The 27,219-nt window shown below is 51.7% G+C and overlaps 1 protein-coding gene across 5 annotated transcripts; it reads left to right on the top strand.

Moving 5' to 3' along the window:
* The first annotated feature begins 1,542 nt into the window (after positions 1-1,542).
* On the top strand, positions 1,543-26,561 carry D2HGDH (D-2-hydroxyglutarate dehydrogenase). Of its 5 annotated transcripts, none has more exons than XM_075937185.1 (11): positions 1,543-1,670; positions 3,344-3,753; positions 5,071-5,128; positions 7,805-7,944; positions 8,569-8,762; positions 10,469-10,637; positions 11,452-11,595; positions 12,695-12,837; positions 14,276-14,441; positions 15,570-19,098; positions 25,314-26,561. In XM_075937185.1, exons 2-10 carry the CDS (start codon positions 3,354-3,356, stop codon positions 15,827-15,829), a joined length of 1,674 nt encoding a protein of 557 aa, XP_075793300.1. In that variant the 5' UTR covers positions 1,543-1,670; positions 3,344-3,353; the 3' UTR covers positions 15,830-19,098; positions 25,314-26,561. The 5 variants fall into 5 exon arrangements, with proteins under 5 accessions (XP_075793300.1, XP_075793301.1, XP_025036448.1 ...); XM_075937186.1 differs by having other exon boundaries at positions 12,728-12,837; XM_025180663.2 differs by lacking the exon at positions 1,543-1,670 and having other exon boundaries at positions 3,716-3,753; positions 7,906-7,944.
* The last annotated feature ends 658 nt before the right edge of the window (positions 26,562-27,219 follow it).

Below are 27,219 nucleotides of genomic sequence, written 5' to 3' on the forward strand. Positions count from 1 at the left end.
TATTCTGCTACCCAGTGGCTCCAGCTGCTGTCAATGTGCTGCCAATCCGAGTTTAGCAATAGCTCTGTGGCTGTAGCACTTGCCCCTAGAGCAGGGGTGGGCAATAATTTTTAAAAGGGGGCCACTTCAGAAATGTATGAAGTGGCCCTGGGCTGCACTGGAAGGGGTGGGAAACTTCTTGTGCTCTCCCACCCCCAGACCCTGATTGGCCTGGGGGTGGGGGAGCGCATGAAGTCTTTGCCCCTGCCGGGTAACACCGGCACCTAGAGAGAATTGCCAGCTCTTTTAAAACAGCCGATGGTTCTCTCTAGTGTAGGCTCTGCAGCCGGAGGAGACTTCACCTGCTCCCTCTGGCCCCGGGCCAATCGGGCAGGGGGAGAGAACTGCCGACTGTTTCAAAACAAGCAGCGGTTCCCTCTGGGGCCCTGCACCCCTGATGGGGGAGGAGACTTTGCGCATTCTCCTATCCCCAGGTCTCGACTGGCCTGGGGACAGGGAAGTGGCAGGGAGGCTGCAAGCCAGACCCACCAACTTGGAGGGCCAGCTGTCTTGAGGCTAGTATTGTAAGAATGCCATTGGTCCAGGTTTTCACAGGTTGACCCTTTTTTGAGGTAGCTGTCCTGGGAAACCTTGTGTTCTCCATGCATACTGTCATTTGTCCAGTATTATTAGCTCAGGGTCATCCCAGATGTTCAGGGGGAGATTGTACCTCACAGGGGGCAACACAGTGATTTTGCCAGTGCTCAACAAAATACATCTAATTTGTGCAACAACGTTTGGCTTTCAGGCTCATGTCTCGCTAGCTATTTTATGGCACATATCTGAGAATAGAGCAAGGCCTTGTACTTAAGTAGTTGCCTCCTACTTTGTGACCTTTGTCAAGTCATGGGTTCCTTGTGGTTAGTTAAACTTTAGTTATAAAATTGCACTTTGCAAACTGATTTGTTTGGGGTAAGGTAGGTATAATATGGTATTAAGCCAACAGTAATATTTTGTAGGACAGCAACTAAAAGCGCAAAGCAGAGGAGAATCAGGCCCGTTGTACCCCAGTACTATGCTCTGTCCTTATGTGTGTGTGGAGGGGGTGGTGGTTGGATGCTGCTTTTTTTTTAAGCAGAAAATCAGGTCAAAATCTGAAGCCGGAGCTCAGGCAGACTCGGTCTGATCTGTGATGCGGTGTGAAGCAGTGTGTGGGGAACCGAGCGGGTCCAGGTGCAGGGGTCGGGCAGGGCCCAGGTTTGATTTGGGGTGAAAGGGCAGCAGCGATGGGAAGGGACCGGGCCTGCCTTAACGTGCGCACTGCACAGAGCAGCGCTGGGCCCTGGGCGTGTTCCGAGAGCAGGGAGCAGCGAGTGAGCGGCAGGGCGGGCTAGGAGCCTACAGCGGGGCCCGCAAGGCAGGAAGGGGGCGGGGCGGAGCCCCGCCCCCGCCCCCTCCGCGCCCCCCGCTCGCCCTCTCGGCCCCGCCCCGCCCACTTTCCACCTCTGCTCCCTGGGCAGTTGTGCGCATGCGCGCTGCGTTGCGTCAGTGCTCCTGGCCCCGCCCCGTGCGAATGGGCGGGACGTTCCAGGCCCTGCCGGCTTCGGGGCGGGGGACGCCAAGCGTGACGTGGCGGGGTCAGAGGTCGGGGGTCACGTGGCGCGGCGGCTGCGGCCGGAGTCCCGGGCTCGGTAACGTGAGGAGCGGGGGGGCCCCTCCTCCCCGTGTGCGGTGTCCCCCCCCCCCGCCTCGCCAGCCCCCCCGCCCCAGCGTGCGGTGCGCCCCCCCGCCCCGCCAGCCCCCCCGCCCCAGCGTCCCCTCCCCCCCCGCCCCAGCGTGCGGTGCCCCCCCCGCCTCGCCAGCCCCCCCGCCCCAGCGTGCGGTGCCCCCCCCGCCTCGCCAGCCCCCCCGCCCCAGCGTGCGGTGTCCCCCCCCCGCCTCGCCAGCCCCCCCGCCCCAGTGTGCGGTGCCCCCCCCGCCTCGCCAGCCCCCCCGCCCCAGTGTGCGGTGCCCCCCCAGCCTCGCCAGCCCCCCCGCCCCAGTGTGCGGTGCCCCCCCCGCCTCGCCAGCCCCCCCGCCCCAGCGTGCGGTGTCCCCCCCCCGCCTCGCCAGCCCCCCCGCCCCAGCGTGCGGTGCCCCCCCCCCCGCCTTTTTTAACCAATTATCAATCCATAAGAGGACCTTCCCTCTTATCTTCTGACAGTTTACTGTGCTGTCCTTACCATAAAGGAGTATTTCTTTGTTTGGCTCACCTATCTGCACTAAAGCTTTAGGGGGTAGCCGAGTTAGTCTGTTACAGGGAAAAACCAACAAATGGTCTGGTAGCACTTTATAGACTCACAAAACATGTAGAAGTATCATGAGCTTTTGTGGGCATTTGAAGAAGCAGCCCACAAAAGCTCATGATACTTCTACATGTTTTGTGAGTCTATAAAGTGCTACCAGACCATTTGTTGTGTTTTATCTGCACTAAGTCTAACTCTCCCACACCCTTTCAGTGGAGTAGTTAATCTTCAACAACAAGAGGCAGATGTTATGTGAATTGTAATGTCTGTGTATGCATACATACCACCTATGTGCTCCCTGTTCCAGACAGGCATTGGTCAGATATTTGTTCTTTGGAGTCTTACAGATTAATAAGTATCCCAGTTTATAGATTCTTTCCGATTTACTCAGTGTCATAAACAGGGAGGAGAGCTGATTCTCAATTGCGAAAATGGCAATCGGGGCTTTTTTGCGCAAAAGCGTGTCTAGATTGGCACGGACGCTTTTCTGCAAAAAGTGCTTTTGTGGAAAAGTGTCCGTGCCAATCTAGACGCTCTTTTCTGCAAATGCTTTTAACGGAAAACTTTTCCGTTAAAAGCAATTGCGGAAAGCCATGCCAGTCTAGACGTAGCCCATGTCTTTAATGGAGAAATGCATGCATCACACATTTCATTGGGAATTTCAGTAATACTAGAAGCTTTGTGTCATCTCCACCCCCACTCCCACTCCCACCCCACCCCACCCTTCTATACAATCCTACTTCCATCTGAATTTCCCTAGATATGAGTTGGGTTGATTGTACAATAATACAGTGACAATACTGAAACTATTCTGTCTGCAAATGTGAATGATCTTTTACTTCCCTATAGTTTTGCCTCCATAATAAACAATAGTAGGTCACATTTCAGAGGGTTATCTGTGGTAGTCTGTACCAGCAAAAACAATGAGGAGTCTGGTGGCAACTTAAAGTCTAACAGATTGATTTAGGCATAAGCTTTCTGGGTGAAGAGTAGCAGGGCAGTGGCTTTTTACGCATATGAGGTCTTGGGAGCAGCAGGAAGAATCCAAATGGGGTGTTAATCCTCTGTTTTCATTGCAGGGCAACCAAGATGGTTTCCTGTTTTGTCTCACTTCGTTTGGGTTGGTGCTGTGGGACCCTCCCAAGATGGCGTACGAATGTCCAGCACAGAACCGTGGCAACATGGACTAGTGCTACCGCTCAGTGGGGGCTTCAGCAGAAGAAACTAGCCGAGCTCTACTGCCCACCGGTGTCCCAGCCACCCCCCCGATGGGGCAGCAGTCTGCTGGGCAAGAGAGCGTTCTCTACGACCTCTGCCAGCCCCCAGGAAGTGATGCTGACGAGCGAGCGGTATGGTGTGCAGCGCCTGCCCTTCTCTCACCTTTCGGATGGTGATTTTGCTTTTTTTGAGAGCCTTTTACCAGGCAGAGTTGTCACCGACCCGGACGAATTGCGGACGTTTAACGTGGACTGGCTGCAGTCCATGCGGGGTAGGTGTTTCAGCATTTTGACACACCCATCCCCTTTCCACCACGATAGCTGTCCGAAAAATCTGCAGGGAGAAACCTCAGCTCCCGTGCTGCTGCTTGTGTCTGCAAATCCCACAGAATGTAGTGTGGTTATTGGAGCCGGCTGAAACCTTTCGTTCAAAAGCCACTTTCCTGTAATGTTTGTGTCAAAACTCTCATTTTTGTCAGAATTTTTCATCGAAACAAAAATATTTCCAAATCTCCTCTTTAGGATGACGGTTAAATTATATTTTTGTTTACTGATGCCCAAAGTTTACTATGCTTGGGAAGTGGTTGATTTTATACTGCAGTGCATCCACTAAGCAGTCCATTATGCTGTAGGTCTTTTACTTTAACACATTTTAAAAATAAGGGTGTAGGTCTGAAATCTGCAGATTGTCAAATCTTCCTTTGATTGTCCTCATGCTGGAGCTGTTGGATACCGGGCCTGGAAATTAGTCTGAAATGCAAATGTGGTGGTGGCTATGTGTGCACTCTACAAAGTACTCGCCATGTGTCATTAAACTCACTGACCTAGTGAGTAGCTAGAACAAGTTGTGAAAATACCCCAGTGCAGGGTGTAATTCTTCAGTCTTCAGCACGGTGGAGGGGTGTTGTGGACAGTGAGATTGTTACCGGAGCTTCCTTCTTTCCGCTTATTCTCCTGGTATGGGATATTGTGTATGTTTTCCATGATTGCCAAGGCAGTGAAGTGGGATGCTGGACTGAGCAGAGCTACTCAGGGAATTTAAGATTTGTCCTGTGGACAAGTGTGCTCTGCTTTTTCTAGTGGGCTAGTAGGGAGAGGTGACAATCATTCATTATGACATCTGGTCAGCTGTCCAAGTTCTTTGGCGGGGCAAAATGAGAGCTGGCATTTGCCCAAACTGTTGCCATTTACTCTCTCGTATTTTATGACCATGTCATGCCCTCACCATGGCACGATACTCTGACTAATTGTAAAATGAGAATAATTCTATTTGCCCCTTTAGTAAAGTGCTTGGAGGGCTATAGAGAAAAAGCACTGGGTAAGAGCTGGCTATTATGCCTGTTCTCATAGCTCCCTGCTCCCTTGGCAGCTCATCCGTGCCCCTGGAGCACTACAGGAGGGTGTGTCTTGCATGATTGTCCCCGTGCTGCTAGGCTAGGGAACAAGTCACACCTCATGGTGCAGGGGGCCCTGGTGTCTTCTGTTGTCACTAGTGTCAGGAACACCAGGAGATGTGTGTGCGCAAGGGGGGGGGACCTTTCCGGCCACCAGCTGTGTTTCAGATTGATTTTACCGTGCTTTCCTTGCAGGCTGCAGTAAGATGTTGCTGAGGCCGCAGACAGCAGCAGAGGTCTCTGAGGTTCTCAGGTAATTTACCTCTTTCTTACTGACCCTTGCTACTGAGTGCTTCTGTGTTGCTCTCTGAATTCTCACTGCTCTACTCGAACCGTCTCACATCATTTCACATTGCTACCAGATTTAATCAAGAAGTGAGTCATGTGCACGAATGAGCAAACTCCAGGCTACCCAGGAATGCTCGACCAAGAGAGCTTTCGAACGGTTTGGGAAAGTTCCTAAGGAGCAGTGTGATCCCTGAGAACCACTCCGACCCATCTGATGAAGTGGGTGTTGCCCATGAAAGCTCATGATTCAATATATTTTGATTAGTCTCTAAGGTGCCAGAGCCACTGGCTGGTTTGGAAGTTAGACTCACACAGCTCCCCATATGAGAGATTTTACAAACGTTGTGAATGCCAAATGGGAGACATCAGGCTCCTCGTTTCACACTCCTGTGGCCCGAAGTAGAAAATCTTACTCAGGTGTGTGTGGGGGCGGGCGGGAGGTGTCATTGAGCCCTAGGACTGGAAGGGACCTCGTGAGGTCATTCGGTCCAACACCCTGCCCTCATGGCAGGTCCCAGCACTGTCTAGAGCAGGGGTTCCCAAACTTTTCAGCATCACGCCCCATTTTTGATTTTTGAGAAACCCTCAGACCCCCCCCCCCCCCCCCAACAGCAGCAAAACTTGTTGAACAAAAAAAAAAAGAGGAACTGACTGGGGCTGAAAAACAAATAGCAGCAAAACTTAGGGGGAGAGGATTGACCGGGGGGGCTGGGTCACCTCGCGCCCCCCCAGTTTGGGAACCCATGGTCTAGACCATCCCTGACAGGTGTGTGTTCAACCTGCTCTTAAATATCTCCAGAGATGGGGATTCCACAACCTCCCTGGGCAATTTATTCCAGTGTTTGACCACCCTGACGGAGGAATTTTTCCCTAATGTCCGACCTAAACCTCCCTTGCTGCAGTTTAAGCCCATTGCGTCTTATCCTATCCTCAAAGACCAAGGGGAACAATTTTTCTCCCTCCTCCTTGTGACACCCTTTTAGATACCTGAAAACCCATCTCATCACTTCTCTGCTCCACCAACCTGATGTATTTGGAAGGAGTGCCGGGGCACAAAGGGACTGCCGCCATCAGGAGGTCACAGCAGGGTCATGCTGAAGGAGAGAAATAGCCAAAGGAAAATAAAATGCGAGATGTAAAATAAGCCTGGGGCCAGGTCCCAGGTTCAGTGAGCTTCTCCACATGAAGGACTTGATCCCGTATCTGTTGAAGCCAGCCACAGCCCTGCCATGCGTGTCAGTGTGTGTCGAGTCAAGCCCTAGCTTAGCAGCAGTACCTGGGCTTGCCGCTTGGTGGCACAGACCACTCAAGGGCGAACACAATGGAGTTGCCTGCGAAAGCTCACACTATGTAACATTTGTTGTTAGTCTCTAAGGTGCTACAGGACCACTCGTTTTTTACAACGTGTGTGCTCCCTGTACTAGGTGTGGTACAGCGAAGCGTCAAGTGACCTAAAGCCTTCTTCCTTCAAGGTCTGCGTTTATGAAATATTGCCTGGAACACTGCAGCTTTGTGCCCTAACACAACTGGAACGTGCAGGAGTCAGGATGTCTCTTGGCTTGGCAAGAAAAGAACAGCACGTTTTCCTGGTTCAAAAAGGTTTTACAGGGGCATTAGTTACAAGAAGAGAAACTCAAAAGTATTCTAGATAACTCGCTAACCCTTCTCCTGAGATGCAGCCCAGCTACACAAGGACTGATTATGGCACTTGACCTTTTTGAAGGCCTCTTGCTAGCAAACAGCCCTTCCCAACAGTTCCCTCTCTCAGAGCCTGAGCTGGCCTTCTGGTCTCAGTCCTTCTTATTGCTCCACCCGGTAGGTGTGTGAGGAGTTCACTGAGACTGTGCAGTGTTGGAATTAGATTGTATGCCCTGGGGCTTTTTGCTGGGTCTGTCGGGTGCCCTCGTGCACCCGTGCGTCTCTGTAAATGTCATTGGCCGTAGCACGTAGAAGAGGTGACGGAACCACGTACAGTGTACCACGGGGGGAAGAAAGAAATGCTGAAAGCAAGCAAACACCTATGCGATGAGGTGGAAAGAGCACACAGCAAGGTGATGAAGATGTGCTACCAAAGGCAGCCACATCCACAGGGCTCCTAAAAGGGGTGGCCGATTTGGAGTAAAAATATACATCATACAACTGAAATTGCATACAAAGGGATGGTCCTAAATGTATAGTCCTTTATCCACAGGCTGTTGGAAAGTTCCTGGTGTTGTGCCACATTCCGCTCTTGGCACCAGCAAGAGCTGTGTGTTCTCACGCTGCGTTTGAAACTGGCCCTTCCTCTCAATTTCAGCTCTTAGGAGCTGTGTTTCCTGGAAGCCGGGCGCTTGTGCGGCTGCTCGGGAGAGACTCCAGTGCTGCCCAGCTGATTAGCAGGCTGCCCACAGCTCGCTTTTGTTTGTACTGGTGGTACACATTTGTATGTGCCTCGAGGCAGATACAAAATTCATTCCACACTCCGATGGAAACAATCCACACGCGATTGGAAAAGATTAGCGGGAACGTGGGTTTGGAGGGTCACGATTTAGCTTTAATGAGGACAGCTGGTTCGTCCAGCTGCTCACAAGAACAAGTCTCCCGGAGGCAAGTGGGCGTGGCGCTGAGCAGCGAGATCATTGGACGCTGTGTCCCCTTGCAGGTATTGTAACCAGAGGAACTTGGCAGTAACCCCCCAGGGAGGGAACACTGGCCTCGTGGGGGGCAGCGTTCCCGTCTTTGATGAGATCATTCTCTCCACAGCTCTGATGAACCAGGTCATCAGCTTTGACAAGGTGTCTGGTAAATATGCTTTGCCTTTCAGCCCCCTGAGCCTTGCCCCTCCCGAGAGTATGGGAAGGGATCCAGACCAGCAGGGGCTTCCCCCGCGTAGGACTCTTCCGACGGGACTGGGGGCTGGGGAGGCAGAGGAGCGCCTGCGCTCGTCCCAGTATCTCTTTAAGAAATGCAGCTGGGATACTATCTGGAGCTTATCGGAAAAGCCAGGACATGCATGACAGCTGTTTTGAAGAAGGGCTCTGCCGGGTGAATGGCCAGTCTGCACTGGCGCTTGTGGAGGAGAGAAATGGGAAGGGGTGTGCTTGGCCTTGGGGAATGAGAGGGCCATGGGGAGATTTGAACATTTAAGTTCTTAGAAAGTCGAGTCGAGGGGAAATTAAAGGGAGAGAAATATGTGGTGCCCTGTGTTCCAGATACCCACGCAGGCCTGCTCCGGCTGATGTCCGAGTCAGAGTTCCCACAGACGTTAGCAGGAGGGAGACGGATCCCTGGGAAGAGTTATTCCGAGTTTGAATTGTGCCATCGGGGTCGTCTGGGGGCAGGGGAGGTCCTCATTGCTTACAGCTGTCCGGCCTCTGCAGGAGTCCCGTTCTGTGTGTCATGCTGTAGCTGATTCTTGTGTTTCAGGGATCCTTGTTTGCCAGGCTGGCTGCATCCTAGAGAGCCTGAACCAGTATCTCGCGGAGCTGGACTTTATCATGCCACTTGACCTTGGAGCAAAGGGCAGCTGCCACATCGGTGGGAATGTGGCCACAAATGCAGGAGGCCTGAGGCTGTTGAGGTACGGCTCTCTCCGAGGGACCGTTCTGGGACTGGAAGTGGTAAGATAGCCTGCTGCCACCCCGTTTGTATGTTCCTCTCCTTCGAGACGCGTACATCGTGTCACCGAGCTGGGGGCGGCTGCCGGCCCGTGGGAGGATGGCATTAGCATTCAGAATGGCCTGGACAAAGTGGACAGCTGGTCAGAGATCAGTGAGAAGAAGTTTAATAAAGACAAGTACAAATCAAATGGACAACTAACAATGGGGCATAACTAGCTAGTACGGCTGACTAGGGGCTGGAGTGGATCGCCAGCTGCATAGGAGCTGACAGCGGGAGGCATTTGTGGAAAAGGCTAATGTAATCCTGGGGTGTATTAACAGGAGGGTGGTACGGAACACATGGGACATAGGTGGCCTGCTCTGTTGGGCGCTGGCAAGGCCTCAGCTGGAGTAGTGTGTCCCCAGTGGTAGGCCCACGCTCGAAGAGGGAGAGTCCAGAAGAGAGCAAAAACCGATGAACAGTTTAGATGGCTGGGACTGTGAGGAAGGGTAGAATAACTGGCCATGTTTGGTCTTGAGAAGAAAAGGCTGAGGGGGGACCTGGCAACAGGCTTTGGGTGCCTTACGGGCTCTTACAAAGGAGACTGTGATCACTGCCCCACGCCCGCTGACGGGAGGGCCTCAAGGGATGGGAGTAACCGCAGGGTCAGGTTAGACACTTGGGAACAATTTCTGACTCTTCCGAGTAGCTCAGCACTGCAGAAGGCCCCCAAGAGAGGCGGTGGCGCCCCGGCGTCGAGGGTTTTAAGAACAGGCTGGACACACCTGCGGGGACGGTCTGGATTTACCTGGGCCTGCCTCAGCAGAGGGGGCTGGACTGGAGGGCTACTGAGGTGATTTACCCCTACTTTCCAGGGGTGCTGTTGGGTTCTCCAGCTCACTTTTGCCACGCTCCTGAAGTGCTGTTAATACAAGACGGTCCGTGCGTCATTGCTGATAGAGGGATATTTCAGAAGTTAACGCCCCGCCCCCTACTTGAACCCTTCTCTTGCGCCGACCCCACAGGCTGCTAGCTGGCCGCGTAGCTAGGAAGTGGAAATTGTGTTGTCGTTCCTCTGCTGACAGAGATCCTGCCAGTAGCTCGCTCCTAGTGCTGCTCACTGTGGAATTGCCAGGCCAGCAGCTCCTCCCTGTCCAGCGTCAGGCGTTTTGTGGAACACCCCCTTCTTTGGATTGTATTCCTGACTCTCCCCTGCCGTCCTGCCCTCCTCCTGCTGATCCCTGCAGCATGGGAGTGCTGCTTATTCTGGTTCTACGCTGCTAGGGCTGCCGCTCGCCTGGGACAGTTATGCTGAAGGATTCTTGTGGCTAGTGGCAGAGCACGAACCAGACCTTATTTGCCAATGCAGTATGGCAGCGCACAGAGATGCCCCTTCTGTTTTATTCTGCATGCTCCCGGGGTTCGTGTATCAATAAGGAAGAGAGGAATTTGGTGGCGCAAAATGGGCAGGGCAGGGAAAGCTTTGTGGAAGAGGTGAGAGGGCAAAACTTGTGGGTCAGGACAGCAGTCAGAGAAGGGGAAGAATCTAGCGAGGAAGAGCCCAGGCTGTCCGTGGATCAGATGGGATGGATGTATGCAGGGCTCTGTGGATGGCTTTGCAGCAGCTTGCCATCTTCTTGTCTCTTCGCACCAGCTCATCACCTGCGTGTGGTTGTGTAACTGGAAACGAAGGATTTATCGGTTTGTTTCATTTGTCCTCTGTCAGGTCCTGGCTGATGGCTCCCTTCTGAACTGCTTGGCTTCTCTGCGCAAGGATAACACTGGCTATGATTTGAAGCAGCTTTTCATTGGCTCAGAGGGGACGCTGGGGGTCATTACAGCTGTCTCCATCCTCTGTCCGCGGAAACCCAAGTCTGTGAATCTGGCCTTCCTAGGTAGGTGCCATCCCTCCCCCGCAGTGTCCGCGGCCCAGGAGACTCAGCGGAGTGTGTTGCTGGAGATGAAGCTGCCCACTTGGCTCAGGGGCTGGGATTTAATAACTTGGCTGCTGCAGCCAGTAGCTGCTGTGAGCCACCCTCTCGGCTTGATTTGTGTCTAATGGCAGCACACTGCAGAGAGCTGCGTGGGGTCTGGTGAAATACTTGTGGTCACTGGGATGTACAAATCTCGCCTCTCTGCGAAAACAAGGGGCAGTCCTGTGGCACCTAGAGACTAACAAATATCTTCGACCCTGAGCTGTCGCGGTTGAAAGCCACCTCCTCGTGATTGTTGGTCTCTAGGGTGCCACGGGGCTGCGCGTTGTTTTTCAAGTTACAGACTCACACGGCTCCCCTCCGAGTCTCTTCTCTGGTATTCCCCAGGGGCCGGTCACCGTGCCGGCTCAGCTCACTCTGCCAGGCAGCACATCAGTCTCAGGTAGAAGAATGGTGGGTGGAAGTGGGAAGGGAAGGGACCAGTGCTTAGCTGGACGGGTTGCATTTTGGCCCCATCCTTCTGGCCCAGACGGGTAAGTGGGGGATAGGAACACGCCCCAGACAGCTTGGTGGGACATAAGGTGTCGTTGGCGTGACAAAGGCCAGTCGGGTGAGAGGTGCTCCTCCACGGGCTGCTCTCACCGTGTAAGCACTGGCAGTGCTCGAGGCAGTCCATTCGTCGGGATTTCCGGGACCCCGGGCACAGCGCGTGGGGCAGGCAGTGCTTTAGCGTGAGCCCTTGTAATTCTCTCCGTGTTGTGTTGTCTGCGGGAAGGCTGCCAGAGTTTCAGTCAGGTCCTTGGAACGTTCACCGCCTGCAAGGGCATGCTGGGAGAGATCCTGTCTGCCTGTGAATTCATGGACGACCTGTGCATGACGCTGGTTGAGAGCCACCTCACGCTGTCCAGACCAGTGACAGGTAGGAGAGTTACCGTGCTGCGCACAGGCGGTTGGTGCTGCGAGCCCAGGCGCTTCGGGGCTCTGTGGTGCTGTGTCATGTTCCAGGGATTTCTTTTGGGAGGAGGTGGGGACCAGTGGGCAAAATACTCAGCAGATGGAGAGGAAAGTCCTGCCCAAGGTGAGAAGGGCTCATTAAAGTCTGGACTTCCCCACACTGCTCCTGCCATGGAGCCCTAGCTTTTTGCCCAGGGCCGGAGAAGTATTCAGCCTGTGTGTTACGCTGTTAAGAGATCGCTCCGGAGATTGCACAGACAGTCTTTCTTAGGGACTGCATCTGGTCCCTTGGAGCAGGAAGGAGACAGCAACCTCCTGCAGAGACTGAGTAAAATCCAATAATGTCACAGAACTCATCACTGAGCAAACATCCCTACCCCCTAGCTTAGTCGCCCCGAGACATTCAAAGAAACACCAACGAATCAGACTGCTATGCCGGGGGGGTGTTCGTGGCCCCCCTCTCAGCAGTAGCAATTAAATAGCGATTAAAACAAGGGCAGCGTGTGGTGCATCAAGGCTGTCGAGCAGCAGAGAGGGATTCCTTGGAGGGAACCTCCCTGAAATGCAGCAGGAGAGGGAGGGCGTCTTTCCCAGCCTTGGCCTTGGTCTCCGTTGGTGAACTCGCGGGCGCAGAAGGTAAGCGGCATGCCTTGCCGCAGAGGGTGTTTCCCTGCAAATGGAAGGCGTCACTTGCCCTCCAGCACTAAGCAGATACCCTGGCAAGACCCAGAATATTTGCCGAATGTCCAAGCGTGGAGGAAATCGCAGCCATTGTGCTCTGCTGATGCAGCATTGAGTGTGACTGTTCAGGAGGGAGTCTGCCCACATCCCCCGCTCTGGAGGCCTTCCCAGCTGCTTGGGTCCCACCTTGGCCAGCAGAATACCTGTCAAAGAGCTTGGGAAGGCCAGTTATCTCGGCCCTCCCATGTAAAGGGGAGTCCTTGCAGAGAATGTTGCTTTATTTTAACCCAGAGACTTCTCAAGGTGACACCGCTAATCATCTGAATTAAATCCCTTTCGTCTTCTCCTGGCTCTTCTCTTGCTCTGTCCTCCCTCGTTTCCAGGAAGCCCCTTTTACATTTTAATTGAAACCTCAGGCTCCAATTCTGCCCATGATGAAGAAAAACTGAACCACTTCTTGGAACATGTCATGGCCTCGGGATTGGTGACAGACGGGACTGTGGCCACAGAGGATAAGAAAATAAAGGTGAGTCCCCCGCCTATGCAAACAGGCAGGGAATCTTCTCTGGTTGGATTTGTTCTTCACGCTGACGAACGTTCACACTCTTTGTTCTGTGGGTTAGGATTTCCCAAGTCACCTGACATCAGGAGGGAAGCTGTAGCTTTTTTTATGGTGAAACACACACCGACAAAGTGACTTGTGACCACCTGGGCTGTTCTCAGATGTTCCTCATGCCCTTCTCTTACCATACGCATGGGGAGGTGCGGAACCTCTTTCTCTCCTGCAGGTTTGCTTGAGCACAAAGTGTAGAGAAATTCCTTGTTTCTTAGCCAGCAAAACAAAACCACAGAGAGACGCGGACTTAGTGGGGCTAGAATAACCCGGTTCCCCTGTGCAAGTGGGAAGATTTGCAATGCTAGGCGTCTCCTTGACCCTCACTTCCTTGGAATATGTTCAGAGGGGCGCCGAGTTAGTCTGCAACTGGGAAAACTTATAAAACAGCGAGTAGTCCTGCAGCACATAGAGATGAGCAAAACTCGTAGATGGTCTCCTGAGCTTCCGTGGGCACAACCCACTTCTTCCGATGACTGGCGTGTTACAAGTCCAGGTCTGATTATTTATTCTTGGATCTGGACTTCTAACACGCCAGTCATCGGAAGAAGTGGGTTGTGCCCACGGAAGCTCAGGAGACCATCTACGTGTTTTGTTCATCTCTAAGGCGCTGCAGGACTCTTCGTTGTGTTTTACGTTTTTCCTTGGAATACATTAGTGGGGAGTGTAGGGGAAGCTCTTGTGTTGGACTGGACCACCTGTCTGCCTCAGCAGCACGTTGCTCATGTATGGGAAGCACATTTGGGTTACTTATGGTCATTGATTACTTATGGTCCAGGGGCACCCAGGGGCGGTATTAGGCATCAGGGCCCTACCGTGGCGAGCTCTGACCAGCAGATGACCCATGTCGCCGTCCCAAGGAGTTTACAGTTGAAATACAAGATGAGACAACAGAAGCTGCAGCAAACCAGGTGGGGAGCACAAGGAAACGATGCGACGGCCCTAGTCAGCGTGGTAAGCCATGCTCACTGCACGCCAGTGCCTGACCCCGGCAGAGTGGTGGCTTATGGGGAGTTGCTTCCATAGTCTTCCCCTTGCCCCACAGCCAGGGCGCTGGCTGGAAGTCTGAGCCGCCGCAGATGGAAAATTAGACATTGTAAAATGTCCAGGAAAACGAAATTGCGTGCGCTCTCCTTCCTCTGAGGCAGGGAGCAAACACGGAGCTGGAATGGATGTTTCTGAGAGCGGTAAGATACTGCACGTGCAGGGGATGGCCAGCGGGCCAGAGACTTAGCTAACGTTCCCTGCCCCGCCCCTCCCCCCAAACTCCATGACGAATGAAATCCGACCTCAGTTGGTTCCTTTTGATTTTCTCTCTTCGCTTCGTTCTGTTTGATCTGCCGAGTCACAGGCGCTGTGGTCTCTGAGGGAGCGCATCACCGAGGCCCTAACTCACGACGGCTGCGTGTACAAGTACGACCTCTCCCTGCCTGTGGAGAGACTGTATGACCTCGTGACTGATACCCGGGCGCGACTGGGCGCGGCTGCCAAGAGAGTGGTTGGCTATGGCCATCTAGGTGAGTTGGGATTTCCTGCTGGAGCTTAGCTCCTGCTGAGCATTCGCACACGAGTTAAAGCCGTGGGCTTAGCTGGCTGGGAGCAGTAACTAGGTGGTATTGGCTGATGAGAGCCATAGCGCTGGGGCAAGGTGTGAGATCCTGTGGGAAGCCTGCTCCCTGTGCTAATGGAAGAATGGATTTTGTAACATTAACAACCTGTGCTGCAATACAAGAAGTTAGCCCACGAGATGTTGCCTGGTAGCTCTTTATCTAGCGATTTGGGTCAATTGGTTAATACATTGGATTTTCACAATCAAATAGCAAATGGAGATGGTTGGTAGATAACCACTCTCCTCACAGGAGCGAATTGCAAGATCTATAAACCAATTACAGCCACGCCATTAACCAGTGATTAAAATAATGCAGTTTAGGGGGAAAAGGCCTTGGACTCTGCAAAAGGATATTTTGAAACATACTTAGCGACCCGTGACCTCAGCTGGTCTGGGGACACACAAAGGGCTGGCTTAACGAGCTGAGACGTGGAGCCGCGTTAGACACTTTCTCTTCAAAGATGCTTCGGAGCAGGGGTTTAAAGAGGAGGCTGCTTCCTAAAGGTTGACTGTATAATGAACAGGGCGATCTTTCACTGAGCCGTGCTCCTTTTGGGAGCTCTCTTGTTCCAAGAGAGCTTCCGATTTCTCTGATTCCCAGGCAGTCCGTAGATACTTAGCTGTTACTCCCGCTTGGCTATGCAGAGGCCGTGCAGGAGAAACGCCTCTCTCTGTGGCCCAGCCAGAGGTTGGCGTTGCTGCCGCGGTGTGGTGGTGGGGTGGGGTGGCCTTCCAAACGGAGTAAGCTGTTGCGACCCTGGGCCACAAAGAACCGCCTGGCTGCAGTTCTCACAGCGAGTGCCCGGGCAGCACCGGGGCTCTGCCAGGCGCACGTGCGCTGGCGTAGGGGTCAGGGAACTCCCCTGGCTCACTCGTGTGCCCGTCTCGCGCTGTCTGAACTGCGCGGGGAGCCCCGATGGGCAGCAGCTCTCCCGGCCCCAGCAGGCAGAGCCAGTGGAGAAACTCCATTGCGGGGCGGGGGGATTCGGTTTCTCCACCCGGAGCGCCGGCCCAGCTCCGCTTTGCTTCCTGGCAGGAGATGGGAACCTGCACTTGAACGTCACAGCCGAGTCCGACAGCCGTTCCCTGCGGGATGCCATTGAGCCGTTCGTGTACGAGTGGACCGCCCGGCACCACGGCAGCATCAGTGCGGAGCACGGGCTGGGCTTCAGGAAGAAGCAGCACATTGAGTACAGTAAGCCCCGGGGAGCAGTCCTCCTGATGCAGCAGCTCAAAGCCATGCTGGACACCAAAGGGATTCTGAACCCTTACAAGACCCTGCCGGCTGCTCCCTGAGGGCCGGCGCTTGCGGACTGACCGGCGGCTCCCAGAGCTGCTCGCCCGCTCTCTGACAGTCGCCAAGGGCCGCGGCGCCTCCTCCCCCCAGTGCACACACGCTGCTGGAGCCCCAGAGCTTCGGCCCCCACCTGGGGCAGTGGGGTGTGGGCGGGCTCAGGCATCCAAAGGGGGTTGCGGAGCAGGATTGAGACCCCTGCGCCCATCTGAGTGGAGACCTCGTCTCGGTCTTCCAGGGATGTGCTACCGAGTGTTTGGCTTTCTGTGGCTGCACAGAGCCTGGTAAAGCAGCATTCTCCACACCCCGTCGGCACTGTTTTTATTGTGGTTGCCCCAGTCAGGTGGCAGGCCTTGGGTCCTGGGTGTAAGCAGCGGCTCCTTGGGTGGCAGGCCTTGGGTCCTGGGTGTAAGCAGCGGCTGCTGTTACGCTGTGGTCAGCACCTCCGCAGCCTGGTCTGGCCCACCCCCTTTGCAAGGCACAGGGGCTGTAACTCACACGGCTCTAGGCCTCCGAATTCCCCATGCCAGGGGGCACAGGCTGGGGAGCCGCTGTGTTCTGACTGTTCCCTGCTGCTGACGTGGCTCTGTGGGAGCAGGGGCTGCAGGGTGTGGTTTAGAGGAGCTAGCCCTGTGCAGCACAGAGCTAACATGCAGCCTCCTGTGCGTGGGTCCTACGTCACAATCTGAGCCACTGGAGTTAGTCCAGACTTACCCGTCCTGGGAACTGGTCTTATTGCAGCTACGTTTTCGCCCAGATCCCAGCTCTTCCTGCGTAGGAGGTGTCCTTGAACAGACAGACAAACGCGGAAACAGACGGGCAGATGGACGCTGGACAGGCAGACTCTCTTGGATATCTAGTAGATGAATAACCAGTAGCACACCCATCCCCACAATATCTAGGGCAGCACCTCTTTCCCCACCTGCCAGTGAACGGCCGAGAACAAAGGTCCCTGGAACATGTCGCTTTCCCCTTTCTGTTCTGCTTAGAAGAAGCACACGGGATCTTTTTCAGAGGAGAAGGCAATACACTGTGTTTGTTGAGCAAACTGTAGAGAAGCAGTGATAGAAATGTAGCCGTGTTAGTCTGGGGTAGCTGAAGCAAAATGCAGGACAATGTAGCACTTTAAAGACTAACAAGATGGTTTATTAGATGATGAGCTTTCGTGGGCCAGACCCACTTCCTCAGATCAAATAGTGGAAGAAAATAGTCACAACCATATATACCAAAGGATACAATTAAAAAAATGAACACATATGAAAAGGACAAATCACATTTCAGAACAGAGAGAAGCAGTAGAGAAGCAGTTAGCATCTGCTTTGCGTGCGCGCACACACTCTCTCTCTCTCTCTCTCTCTCGATGACCAAAGCCCTGAAACCATCACTGACTATTTCCCGTAGCGTCCCCCAGTGCATGGACAACCCCCCCCCCCCCGGAGGGGTAGGGTGGCTGTGTGCTCCCGTGAGTCAGCAACAGCCTTTCCGAGCCCTGATCACGTCAGTTGCACTTGCAGTCTGTGGACACACCCTATGCCACTGCCCATCTCCGCCTGTACAGACCTGATGGGCCACTAGGAGTAGTGACACTGTCGCGAAACGCTGCGGGAACTGCAAGGAGAGGGACAGGTGTTTGCCGGTCCCCACTGCCAGGCAGCATGAGGAGATTAGGCTGCACGGGGAGGTAAGACGGCGGCAAGGGGGAGAGAAGTGGTCGGGAGGTGCGATCAAGACACTGCTCTGTGGGTGTCTGGTTTCTGATGGTTCCTGCGTCTCAGCTCAGCCCTGGCTTGATCCAGGGCCAGGAATTAGTGGCAAGCTGAGTGTTTCTTGCTGGGACCCGGGTGTGGGTGCAAAGCTGCCCTGGCGCCTTGAAGGGTACTTCCAGTTAAGCTATTCACACCGGGCTGGATCTCCAGCTGGCCCAGCCCCTTCGACAGTGGGGAGACCATCGGCAGGTGAGCGGTGTCAGTTTGCACCCCTGGGGGACTGGGTCTTACGCTAGGACGGAACACAGTCGCCCCCAGCATGGGGGACTCCTTGGTGGAGCCCTGGGTGGCTGGCACCTCCAGGCATCCTGTTCCTGCAGAGGAACAAGACATGGGATCTTTGGCACATGCCATCTGCTTGGAGCCTTGGCCTTGGCTCCAGAGCATTGGGAGGTACTTCCCTCACCCCCCACAGTCAGGGCCGGATTAGCCATTAGGCACAATAGGCCTAGGGCCTAAAGAAAATTAATAATTGACTCAAAAATGAGAAAAGGAAACCGCTAAATCAAACTCAATAATTTGCTCTCTGTAGCCAAGAAGCAACATACAGGTGGGCTGTGTCTAGACTGGCCAGTTTTTCTGGAAAATCAGCCGCTTTTCCAGAAAAACTTGCCAACTGTCTACACTGGCCGCTTGAATTTCTGCAAAAGCACTGACTTCCTACTGTAAGAAATCAGTGCTTCCTGCGGAAATACAATGCTGCTCCCGTTCGGGCAAAAGTCCTGTTTGCGCAAAACGTTTGCGCAAAAGGGCCAGTGTAGACAGCTGAGATTTGTTTTCCACAAAAAAGCCCCAATGGCTAAAATGGCAATTGGGGCTTTTTTGCGGAAAAGCGCGTCTAGATTGGCACGGACGCTTTTCTGCAAAAAGTGCTTTTGCGGGAAAGGCGTCCGTGCCAATCTAGACGCTCTTTTCCGAAAATGCTTTTAACGGAAAACTTCCATTAAAAGCATTTCCGGAAAATTATGCCAGTGTAGACGTAGCCCTGGTGTAACAGACTATTCAGTATCTACCGTGCAAATCACAGATTGCATCATCAAATGCCATTTTCCTCCAAAGCTCACTCTCACCTAACAGCAGTGAAAGGGGAGAGAGAGTCGTCTGTGTCCTGTGGGAGATCGAAGCCCGTCTTTTATACGTTTTGACTTTGGAAAAGGGCGCTCCCCTTCACTCAAGGTGCAACCCTGCTGTTTACACACCCACCCTCACCCAATTCCTAGGGCTCAGGGCGCAACTTCCTGTTGGCTTGCAGGATCTTTAGCCACTGAAAGAGCCTCACCCAGTAATCTCCTTACCCTCGATGTATTGACAATCCCCAGGCAAGCAGAAGACACATGCTAAGCACACAGTGTCTTGCTCACCAGTCCTGATCCAGGCAGGCAGACGTCCCCTGCTGGCCAGGCAAGGGCAGTCTCTCCGGATCCTGGCTGCTGCACATCATGGTCGTGCAGAGGGGTCCTGGCAGCTCTGGTCTTAGGCTGGGTCCTGGAGGTGAGCTCTTCCAGGTGTTAGGCCCTAGAAAAAAATAGGCCTAGTGCAGTTATGCTAAAGCAAATGTAACAAAGGTTTCTGGGTAGTCCCTGGACAGAACTGGAGATAAGTTCAAGCAGGGACGCACCCTACACGCTTGCTCAAGTTGGCAAAATGAGATAAGCAAGAAGCTGCATTTTTGTACCTGCTGTGATGAGGAACAGTTTGTTTTGAGAACTGATAAGGAGCCTCCCTGTTTCTGCTCTCCCCATTTGTTCCAAACTCCCTGTTTCTGTTCTCCTTTGGCCATAACGAACTGTCTCCTTATTGCCCAGTACCTGTCTTTTGGGCTGATAAGAAATTGCTGATGCATTATGAATTGCTTAAGGCCATGATGTATAGTTGGCCAGGTATGCATGGGTATTAGAGGTTTCTAACTAATAAAGGGGGGTTGGTTGCTTGGGCGAATAGTCTATGACGCGACGGAACTGTCTATATAAGCCTACCTGTAAATGAAATCGGGGCTGGTTCACTTTGGAGACGGGCCGCTCTCTATTGTTGTGTGCACCATTCAATAAAGAGCTTGTGATTGGATCTTGCTGGTGTTGCCTGTCTCTTTGCGGTCAGACAACGAACAGAGGCCGTCCGGGTTCGAGTCCCCGACAAATTTGGCACCCCAGATGGGACCCGTCTGACTCTCCGGTGCAGAGGATCGGACTCCGAAGCAACGCAGCGCGCATCCTCCGGTTTTGAGGAGCCTTGCCAGGTGGCCTGATCCCTGCTCCGGCGATAAGGCGTGTCCTGTGAACCAGCTGAGGCCCGCAGAAATCCAGCAACATCACCTACCCGTTGTGTAGGATCCAGGACCTCGGGGTTAAAGTCCCTGAAGTATTCGGGGTTAAAGTCCCTGAAGTATTCGGGGTTAAAGTCCCTGGAGTGTTCGGGGTTAAAGTCCCTGGAGAGGTAAGCGAGCGCTCGGTATTGAGAAATTGGGTTAAGGATCCTTTGGCTGGAAAAGATGGGACAGGGCGGCAGTAAGTGCCCGGGGGACGCCCCGTTGACCCTGATCCTAAGGGATTGGAAGGACATTTCTGGAACGGCCGGTCTAGCAAAATCTAAAATGAAGGATTTGTGTCAAACACAATGGCCTTCACTCACTGCTAATTTGTCCCCGGATAATGATTGGCCAGACTGCGGGATGTTTTCCGTAGAAAGAATGAATGCCCTAAAGGACATACTGGTCAATCTTAGACCCGGACAAATGGAATATTTATTGTATAGTATAATTACAAACCAAAGGAATTTAAAAAGGCTCTGCAGGCTGTGTGTGTAGAAAAATCTGTTAAACTTCCCCCACCCTATGCCCCGGAGGTGGTAAAAAGAATATTCCGTACCATTTTTTCTATCCATCTGCCAACCTGGGCTGATGTGATTCAATTGTTAAATACTCTCCTCATGGAAAATGAGCATCAAAAGGTTAAAGAAAAGGCTGTAGCACATCACCAGAATCAAGCTTGGAGAGGTATGCCCACCGCTGAGCCTAACTGAGATCTGAATTCGGACGGGATGCAAGGGAAATGTTTACCTGAAGTGGTTAGCATTGTGACACGGGTGTACAATGAGAAAGAGAAGAGAGAGAGAGAAAGAAGGAATTAAGCGATTGTTGTTATATATGAAGGGAAACCTGCTTTAAAAATGACTCCTTGTTTCTTGCAGCCTCTTTTAATATCTAGGCAAAGAAACAATAAAGTTTAAACATTTGGCTATAGACACTTTGTTAAATTTATTAAAGAGAAATAAGGAATTCTACTGAAACTTAATTGGTTAACTGCATAAAAGAATAAAATCTATACATTGTAAATTTGTAAAACCTGCACCCTAAGGGTTAAATGTGTCTTCCAAGAAAACTAATTATTGTTTTAAAGAAATCCAAGCCCAGAAACTTCACTGTTTTTCTGTTCAAAGCTGAGTTGATAGCACTTTTGGCTTGCTTTCAGATCCAAGGTTGTGTGTGTCTGCAAACTGCCTGTCTGTTCTGGAAAGGGGGAGCATGTCCCCCATAAGTAAGCCTGTAACATTGTATATAAGTCTTTTCAGGAAAAGAAAACCTTTTTGCTTGCTAAAATATTAACTAGCAAGGGTCTTGTTCTAAGAAAAAGTTTCTGTGGCAGTAAATTATTTGAAGCTTCACACATTAAAGGAAAAAAAAAAAGCCTGGTCTGCAGTACAAGAAGGAAACTAAGGCATGTCATCTTTAACTTAATAATTGAACAATAAAGTAATTTACTCAAACCCTCTGAAGCTAGTGTGCAAAACAAAAGCATACCATTAGGTAACAGCAGGCTAATCAAAAATTAGCAAAGAACATTGGTAAAGAAAGTATTCTAAAATATAATGCACAACCCCAGTGTGGGTAGAAATGTTTTCTTTGTCTTTCAGATTATCAAAAAGCACTAATATTAGCTAAAAAGTAACTAAAGAAAAAAAAAACATGGTTCTGTGTCATGACATAGTAAGTTTGTGTTCTGTGTTCTATCCAAATTTGTCTTGTGTGTCCTAATTGTGATATATGTATTTAAAACATTGTTGTGTGTACAATATTGTTGTTTTAATGAAAGAATAATTTAAACTTTGTGCTTTACATAGATGGTTTTTGCTTTTCTAATTCTAGTGGAGTTTTAGTATCAGACTATGCAGTTTGTACTGTCTGGAATGTAGAGGAATCTGCTCCTCTACCTGCTGTTTTTTTCCCTTCTCTCCTATGATTACCAGCTCCTTTGCCATCTCTTTCGGAACTGGCCCTCCTGCAAGACCAAGCCCCAGAATCGGGAAAGCAGGAGTGGAGACTGGCAGGGTGCACCTTGCACCCAGACCACTACTGGCGCAGCTCTGATGGCCACATTGTTGCCCCAGTGGTCTTGCTACTTCACCTTGCCTCTGTGCTCCATGGATTGTTACACGTTGGCAAAGGTAAAACAAAATTAGTTTGCTCCCAAATTCTCCCAAGCAGCCAAAGATTATTGTCTGGCTTGCCCTGTCTGCCAAGCCCACAATGTGGGTAAACCTGTAAAGACAGTTCCGGCAACCAGACCTCTGCCTTTGGGACCATGGCTGAATTTACAAATGGACTTTATTCAATTGCCTAAATGTCAATCTTTTGAATATGTGTTAGTTATTGTTTGCTTGTTTTTAAGATAGGTAAAAGCTTATTCCCTGCAGGAAAGCTGATGCCATCACAGTGGCAAAGAAACTTCTAAATCATTACATCCCATCATAGGGAATACATTTTGTGATTTCCAGTGATAAAGGTACCCACTTTACTGGACAAATTGTTTAAAAACTGGCAAAGTACTACTCTATCAGACAAGCACCGCACTGCGCATGACACCTGGAGAGCGCAGGAGCAGGAGAGAAATGAAACGGGATTTTAAAGAACAAACTTGCAAAAATATGTAAGAACTCTGGCTTAACATGAGTAGAAGCACTCCCGATTGCCCTAACGAGCATGAGAGTGACTCCTAATCGGAAAACTGGACTCAGTCCACATGAAATTGCATGTGGCCGACCTATGAAATTGTTAAGCAGCCAAAAAAATTGACCTGGCTGATGCAACACTTATTAAAGAAAGCATAGTCAAGTATTGTCAGGAACTTATGAGGTGTGTACAGTCTTATCATTCTCAGGTTAAGGACGCCTTCCAGGAGGTCCTGACTGTGCCGTGCCATAAACTACAACCAGAAGATTAGGTTTGCGTGAAGGTTCACCAGTAGAAGACTGCCCTGGAACCCAGGTGAAAGGGTCCCTACCAAGTCCTTCTGACCACCCATACTGCTGTAAAGTGTGAGGAATTGCCCACCTGGATTCACGCCTCCCACTGCAAACCAGTTCCAGTGCCTACACAGGTTGGCCCCAACAATGAGCACCGCAGACCTGGTACCAGAAACCCAGGTCCAGAAGTAGACGGGGATCAGCGCAGGCCTGGTACTAGCAATCCAGGCCCAGAAGCAGACGACGTCGGACTTCAAGGGAGCCACGCACGTTCACCCCACCGCGAACCGGGTGAACCAGAAGCAGATGACATCTGTGCCCAGGGCAAATGGACTGCTACCCCTTTGGGCAACCTGAAGCTTCGACTTTGACTCAAGAAACCTTAGACTAGTGGTGTCCTTTTCCGGAAGGAAGGCCTCGTTTTCTGACCTGGGTTCTTATGTTTTTACTATTATTATTTATCTTTCTCTTTTGGTGGTATAGGATGTAAAGGCTGTAGAAACTAACAGCTCTAACACCTTTATTCATCTTGCACATAAGCTGAAGGCTCGAATGCCAGAATTACATAATACGTCATGTTGGGTGTGTTCCCTAGTCCCAGTAGATAGTCAAAGAGGGTTGCTTATAGTTCTCATTTCCCTTTGTGCAATGAACATGACATGGACCCCATCTTGGAAGGATTCCTCAGGAAATCTAAACATTACTTGGGAAAAGATTGAGATTAAAAATAGAAGATTCCTGAATGTATAGAAAAACCCAGACATTAGTGCCTATTAAAAAGGTAGTCTACTGATTCTGGTATGCTTGTCAGAATCAGTCAGTGCACTTGACATTTCCCATGTCGGGTCTGCTTATACTCTAACTGAAGATAAATACCAAATTATCAATGGTACAGCTGACTTTCTGATCCCTAGGTTAATGAAAGTAAATATATCATCCTGCGTACCTTCCTTCACACACACCCATTATAACTGCTCCTCTCTAAATTGTACTCGGCGCTCTCCTGGACCTAGCAACAAGTCTCTCTGTTTATGCTCTTATCCGAATGGTCCAACCCTACCCATCGGACCGGTAGGATAGAGTCCATGGAACCAACCCTTATTTAGAGTGTACTGAGTGTGCGGTAACAAAGCATATTTGACCCTTCCTCCTTCATGGAGTGGATCCTGCTACTTGGCCTGGTTGGAGCCACCTGTTGTTTACCGCCCTCATCTCCCCACTGGAAAGATTAGAAATATGAGGGACGCTGAGACAGATGCTAAAGAATCTCGTCCTCTTACTTGGCGGGCTGTGAATGATTGGACAGGTGTTTGTGCAGCATTTCCCAATGCTTGTGGAGGGGCCTTTTATCGAATAGGAGAAGGAGTAATGAGGCTTCAAGGAATTTTGGAAATAATGGCTAATATCACTGCTGATGCTTTAACTAATCTGGCTATCGAGCAGAGAAAGATCCCGCAGATGGTTCTCCAAAATCGCTTAGCACTAGATATTCTGTTAGCCTCTCAAGGAGAAACATGTGCCTTAATAGACAAGAGTGTTGTGTGTATATTCCTAATGTTTATAATGCCACTTAGAACAGAGTGCACCATCTTATGCAAGCAGCAAAAGACCATGGAAAAAAAAAAGGGGATTCCTGGTGGAGCAACCTATTTAGCTGGTTTTCAAATGTTGGTGGTTGGCTCCATAACTTACTTCGTAGCGCTGTCATTGTTATTTGTGGTTTGGTAGTTCTCTATGTCCTAATTCGTTGTGGATGTTGGATAGGCACTAAAGTGTGTTCCACCAAGTAGTAAGTTGTTACAATGTGTCCCAAGAGTCCCTTCATGGTACTCTAGGGACAAAGGGGGGACTGTTAGGCCCTAGAAAAAAATAGGCCTAGTGCAGTTATGCTAAAGCAAATGTAACAAAGGTTTCTGGGTAGTCCCTGGACAGAACTGGAGATAAGTTCAAGCAGGGACGCACCCTACACGCTTGCTCAAGTTGGCAAAATGAGATAAGCAAGAAGCTGCATTTTTGTACCTGCTGTGATGAGGAACAGTTTGTTTTGAGAACTGATAAGGAGCCTCCCTGTTTCTGCTCTCCCCATTTGTTCCAAACTCCCTGTTTCTGTTCTCCTTTGGCCATAACGAACTGTCTCCTTATTGCCCAGTACCTGTCTTTTGGGCTGATAAGAAATTGCTGATGCATTATGAATTGCTTAAGGCCATGATGTATAGTTGGCCAGGTATGCATGGGTATTAGAGGTTTCTAACTAATAAAGGGGGGTTGGTTGCTTGGGCGAATAGTCTATGACGCGACGGAACTGTCTATATAAGCCTACCTGTAAATGAAATCGGGGCTGGTTCACTTTGGAGACGGGCCGCTCTCTATTGTTGTGTGCACCATTCAATAAAGAGCTTGTGATTGGATCTTGCTGGTGTTGCCTGTCTCTTTGCGGTCAGACAACGAACAGAGGCCGTCCGGGTTCGAGTCCCCGACACAGGTCTTCCCCCTTCTTCTTGGTCTTCCTTTCTTTCCTTCTGCTTCCATTACTTTCACTCTTCTTGCTGATCTCCTCCTTGGACCCAGTTTATATAGTGAAACCTGAGTCCTGCTTAGCTAGACCGGAACCAATGATTTTAGTGTAATTTTACCAACCAATCATATCATACTGTAACAGAATTACCGAAGCACTCGTACCCCACCACCGTGGCTGATTACACCTAGCAACATTAATTATCCAGCAGACAGAGACAGTTACAACCCAGACAGGGATCGCACAGACCAACAACAGGCAAGTGAGGACAATAATCACAGAGTGCGGATTCCACAACCACAACTCTGGAGAAGCAGTTTCTGGCCAGCCAGAAGGGTGTTAAGTTTTCTTTACCCATCTTGAGATCTGTGTCTATCCGGTGACTGGGGAGCTAGCAGGGCACAGTTTCTCCTCACAGCCTGGGGTGATGCTATTTTAATGCAATGGAGATGGAATGTGAGGATGTGACTGCAGATGTTACAGCTCCTGGCTGCTGCTCTTCTGTTTGGCTGCGGAGGAAGGCTTGGTTCAGGCCTTCCAACATGGTTACAGAAAAACCATCTTGTTACACCCTCACGCTCGGTGGGACGGGCCCTGGGGGGCAGAGTACCACCCTCAGAGGCATTACCCCCCCTGAAATTTAAGGGCAGCGATGGGGTTATGCAAATGCCCCTTTTGAGGAGGAGCATGGTCTCGTGGAGAAGTCATGTGACTGGGCATCTGCATCCCCACCTCTGCCACTGACCTGCTGAGCAACCCGGGGCTAGTCACTTCTCCTTCCCCCTGATCTTTGTCTGGCCGATCTGCTCACACTGCAGCTTCCCTGGCGGGGACGTCTCCAATCATGTGTTTAGTCAGTGGGACCCCAGCCTCGGCCAATTAAAGAGGAACCTCTTGATCAGTTTGGTAAGCAAACCAGCGGGCAGCCAGCCCTCGCTGGGCTCTCAGCCTGCCACATCCAGCCATTCCCAAGCGCAGGGTGCGGCGAGATTGGGCAGAGGGGTTGCCAAGGAATATGTAGTTAGTTCAGGAAGGGAAAGGGGGGTTTGGTGGATCTGCACTCAGAGTGGAAGGTGTGCCCTGCCGTGCTGAGAAGGAGCCGGGCACGTCCTCAGCCATGTCACTGGCCACAGCGCCAGACCATCCATTGCCCCCTGCTGGGAATCTGCCATGTGACTTCTCGCTCTTTCATTAAAAGTTTCTTTTCTACGCTCAGACTCTGTGCGTGCGAGTGGGGAAGCATGGCCTGCGAGGTGCCCAGGGGCGTGTGCATTCCCAGGCTATGGGGGGGCTCGAGCCGGCTCTGTGTGAGATGGACGAAAAGGCCCCTCTAGGCTGTGGCTACTCTTGCACAAGAACACAGCCACATGGCCATGTGCTTTTGCACAAGAGCATCCATGGCAGTGCGGATGCTTTCCTCCACCAGGAGAGGGGGGCTGCTGCCTCCCGTAGGCTCTGGGCCACCACGTCGTGCCCCAGGCCCCGTGGTGAATGGTTTCATCAGGGACCCCAAGGGTCTACAAGCTACAGCAAAATAAAACCCTGAGCAAACCCGCGGCGCCGGACCCAACGCTCGTCTGCTGGCTGCAGGCGGGTGCCTACGACGTCTACTCCGTGTTCACTGCACGGATCACCCTCCTGCTCCAGCTAGTACCTAGGTGTTCAGCTTCTCGCTCCACCCCCCTTCTCCACTGCCCCAGGGCGCTTAGGGCGGCATCGACACTCCGGGAACAAGCCGTGGGCGCCTTACGTGGCTGAGCCACAGCAGGGAGCTGCGCCCGCGTTCTTGTCGCATGCGCACAGGTCTCCTGGTAGCCCCGGGACACGTGGGCTTGTTGGCTGCTTGTTTGCGTGACCGACTCTCGGGGCTAAT

This window comes from Pelodiscus sinensis, chromosome 10, assembly GCF_049634645.1.
Source record: "Pelodiscus sinensis isolate JC-2024 chromosome 10, ASM4963464v1, whole genome shotgun sequence".
Taxonomy (NCBI): Eukaryota; Metazoa; Chordata; order Testudines; family Trionychidae; genus Pelodiscus; species Pelodiscus sinensis.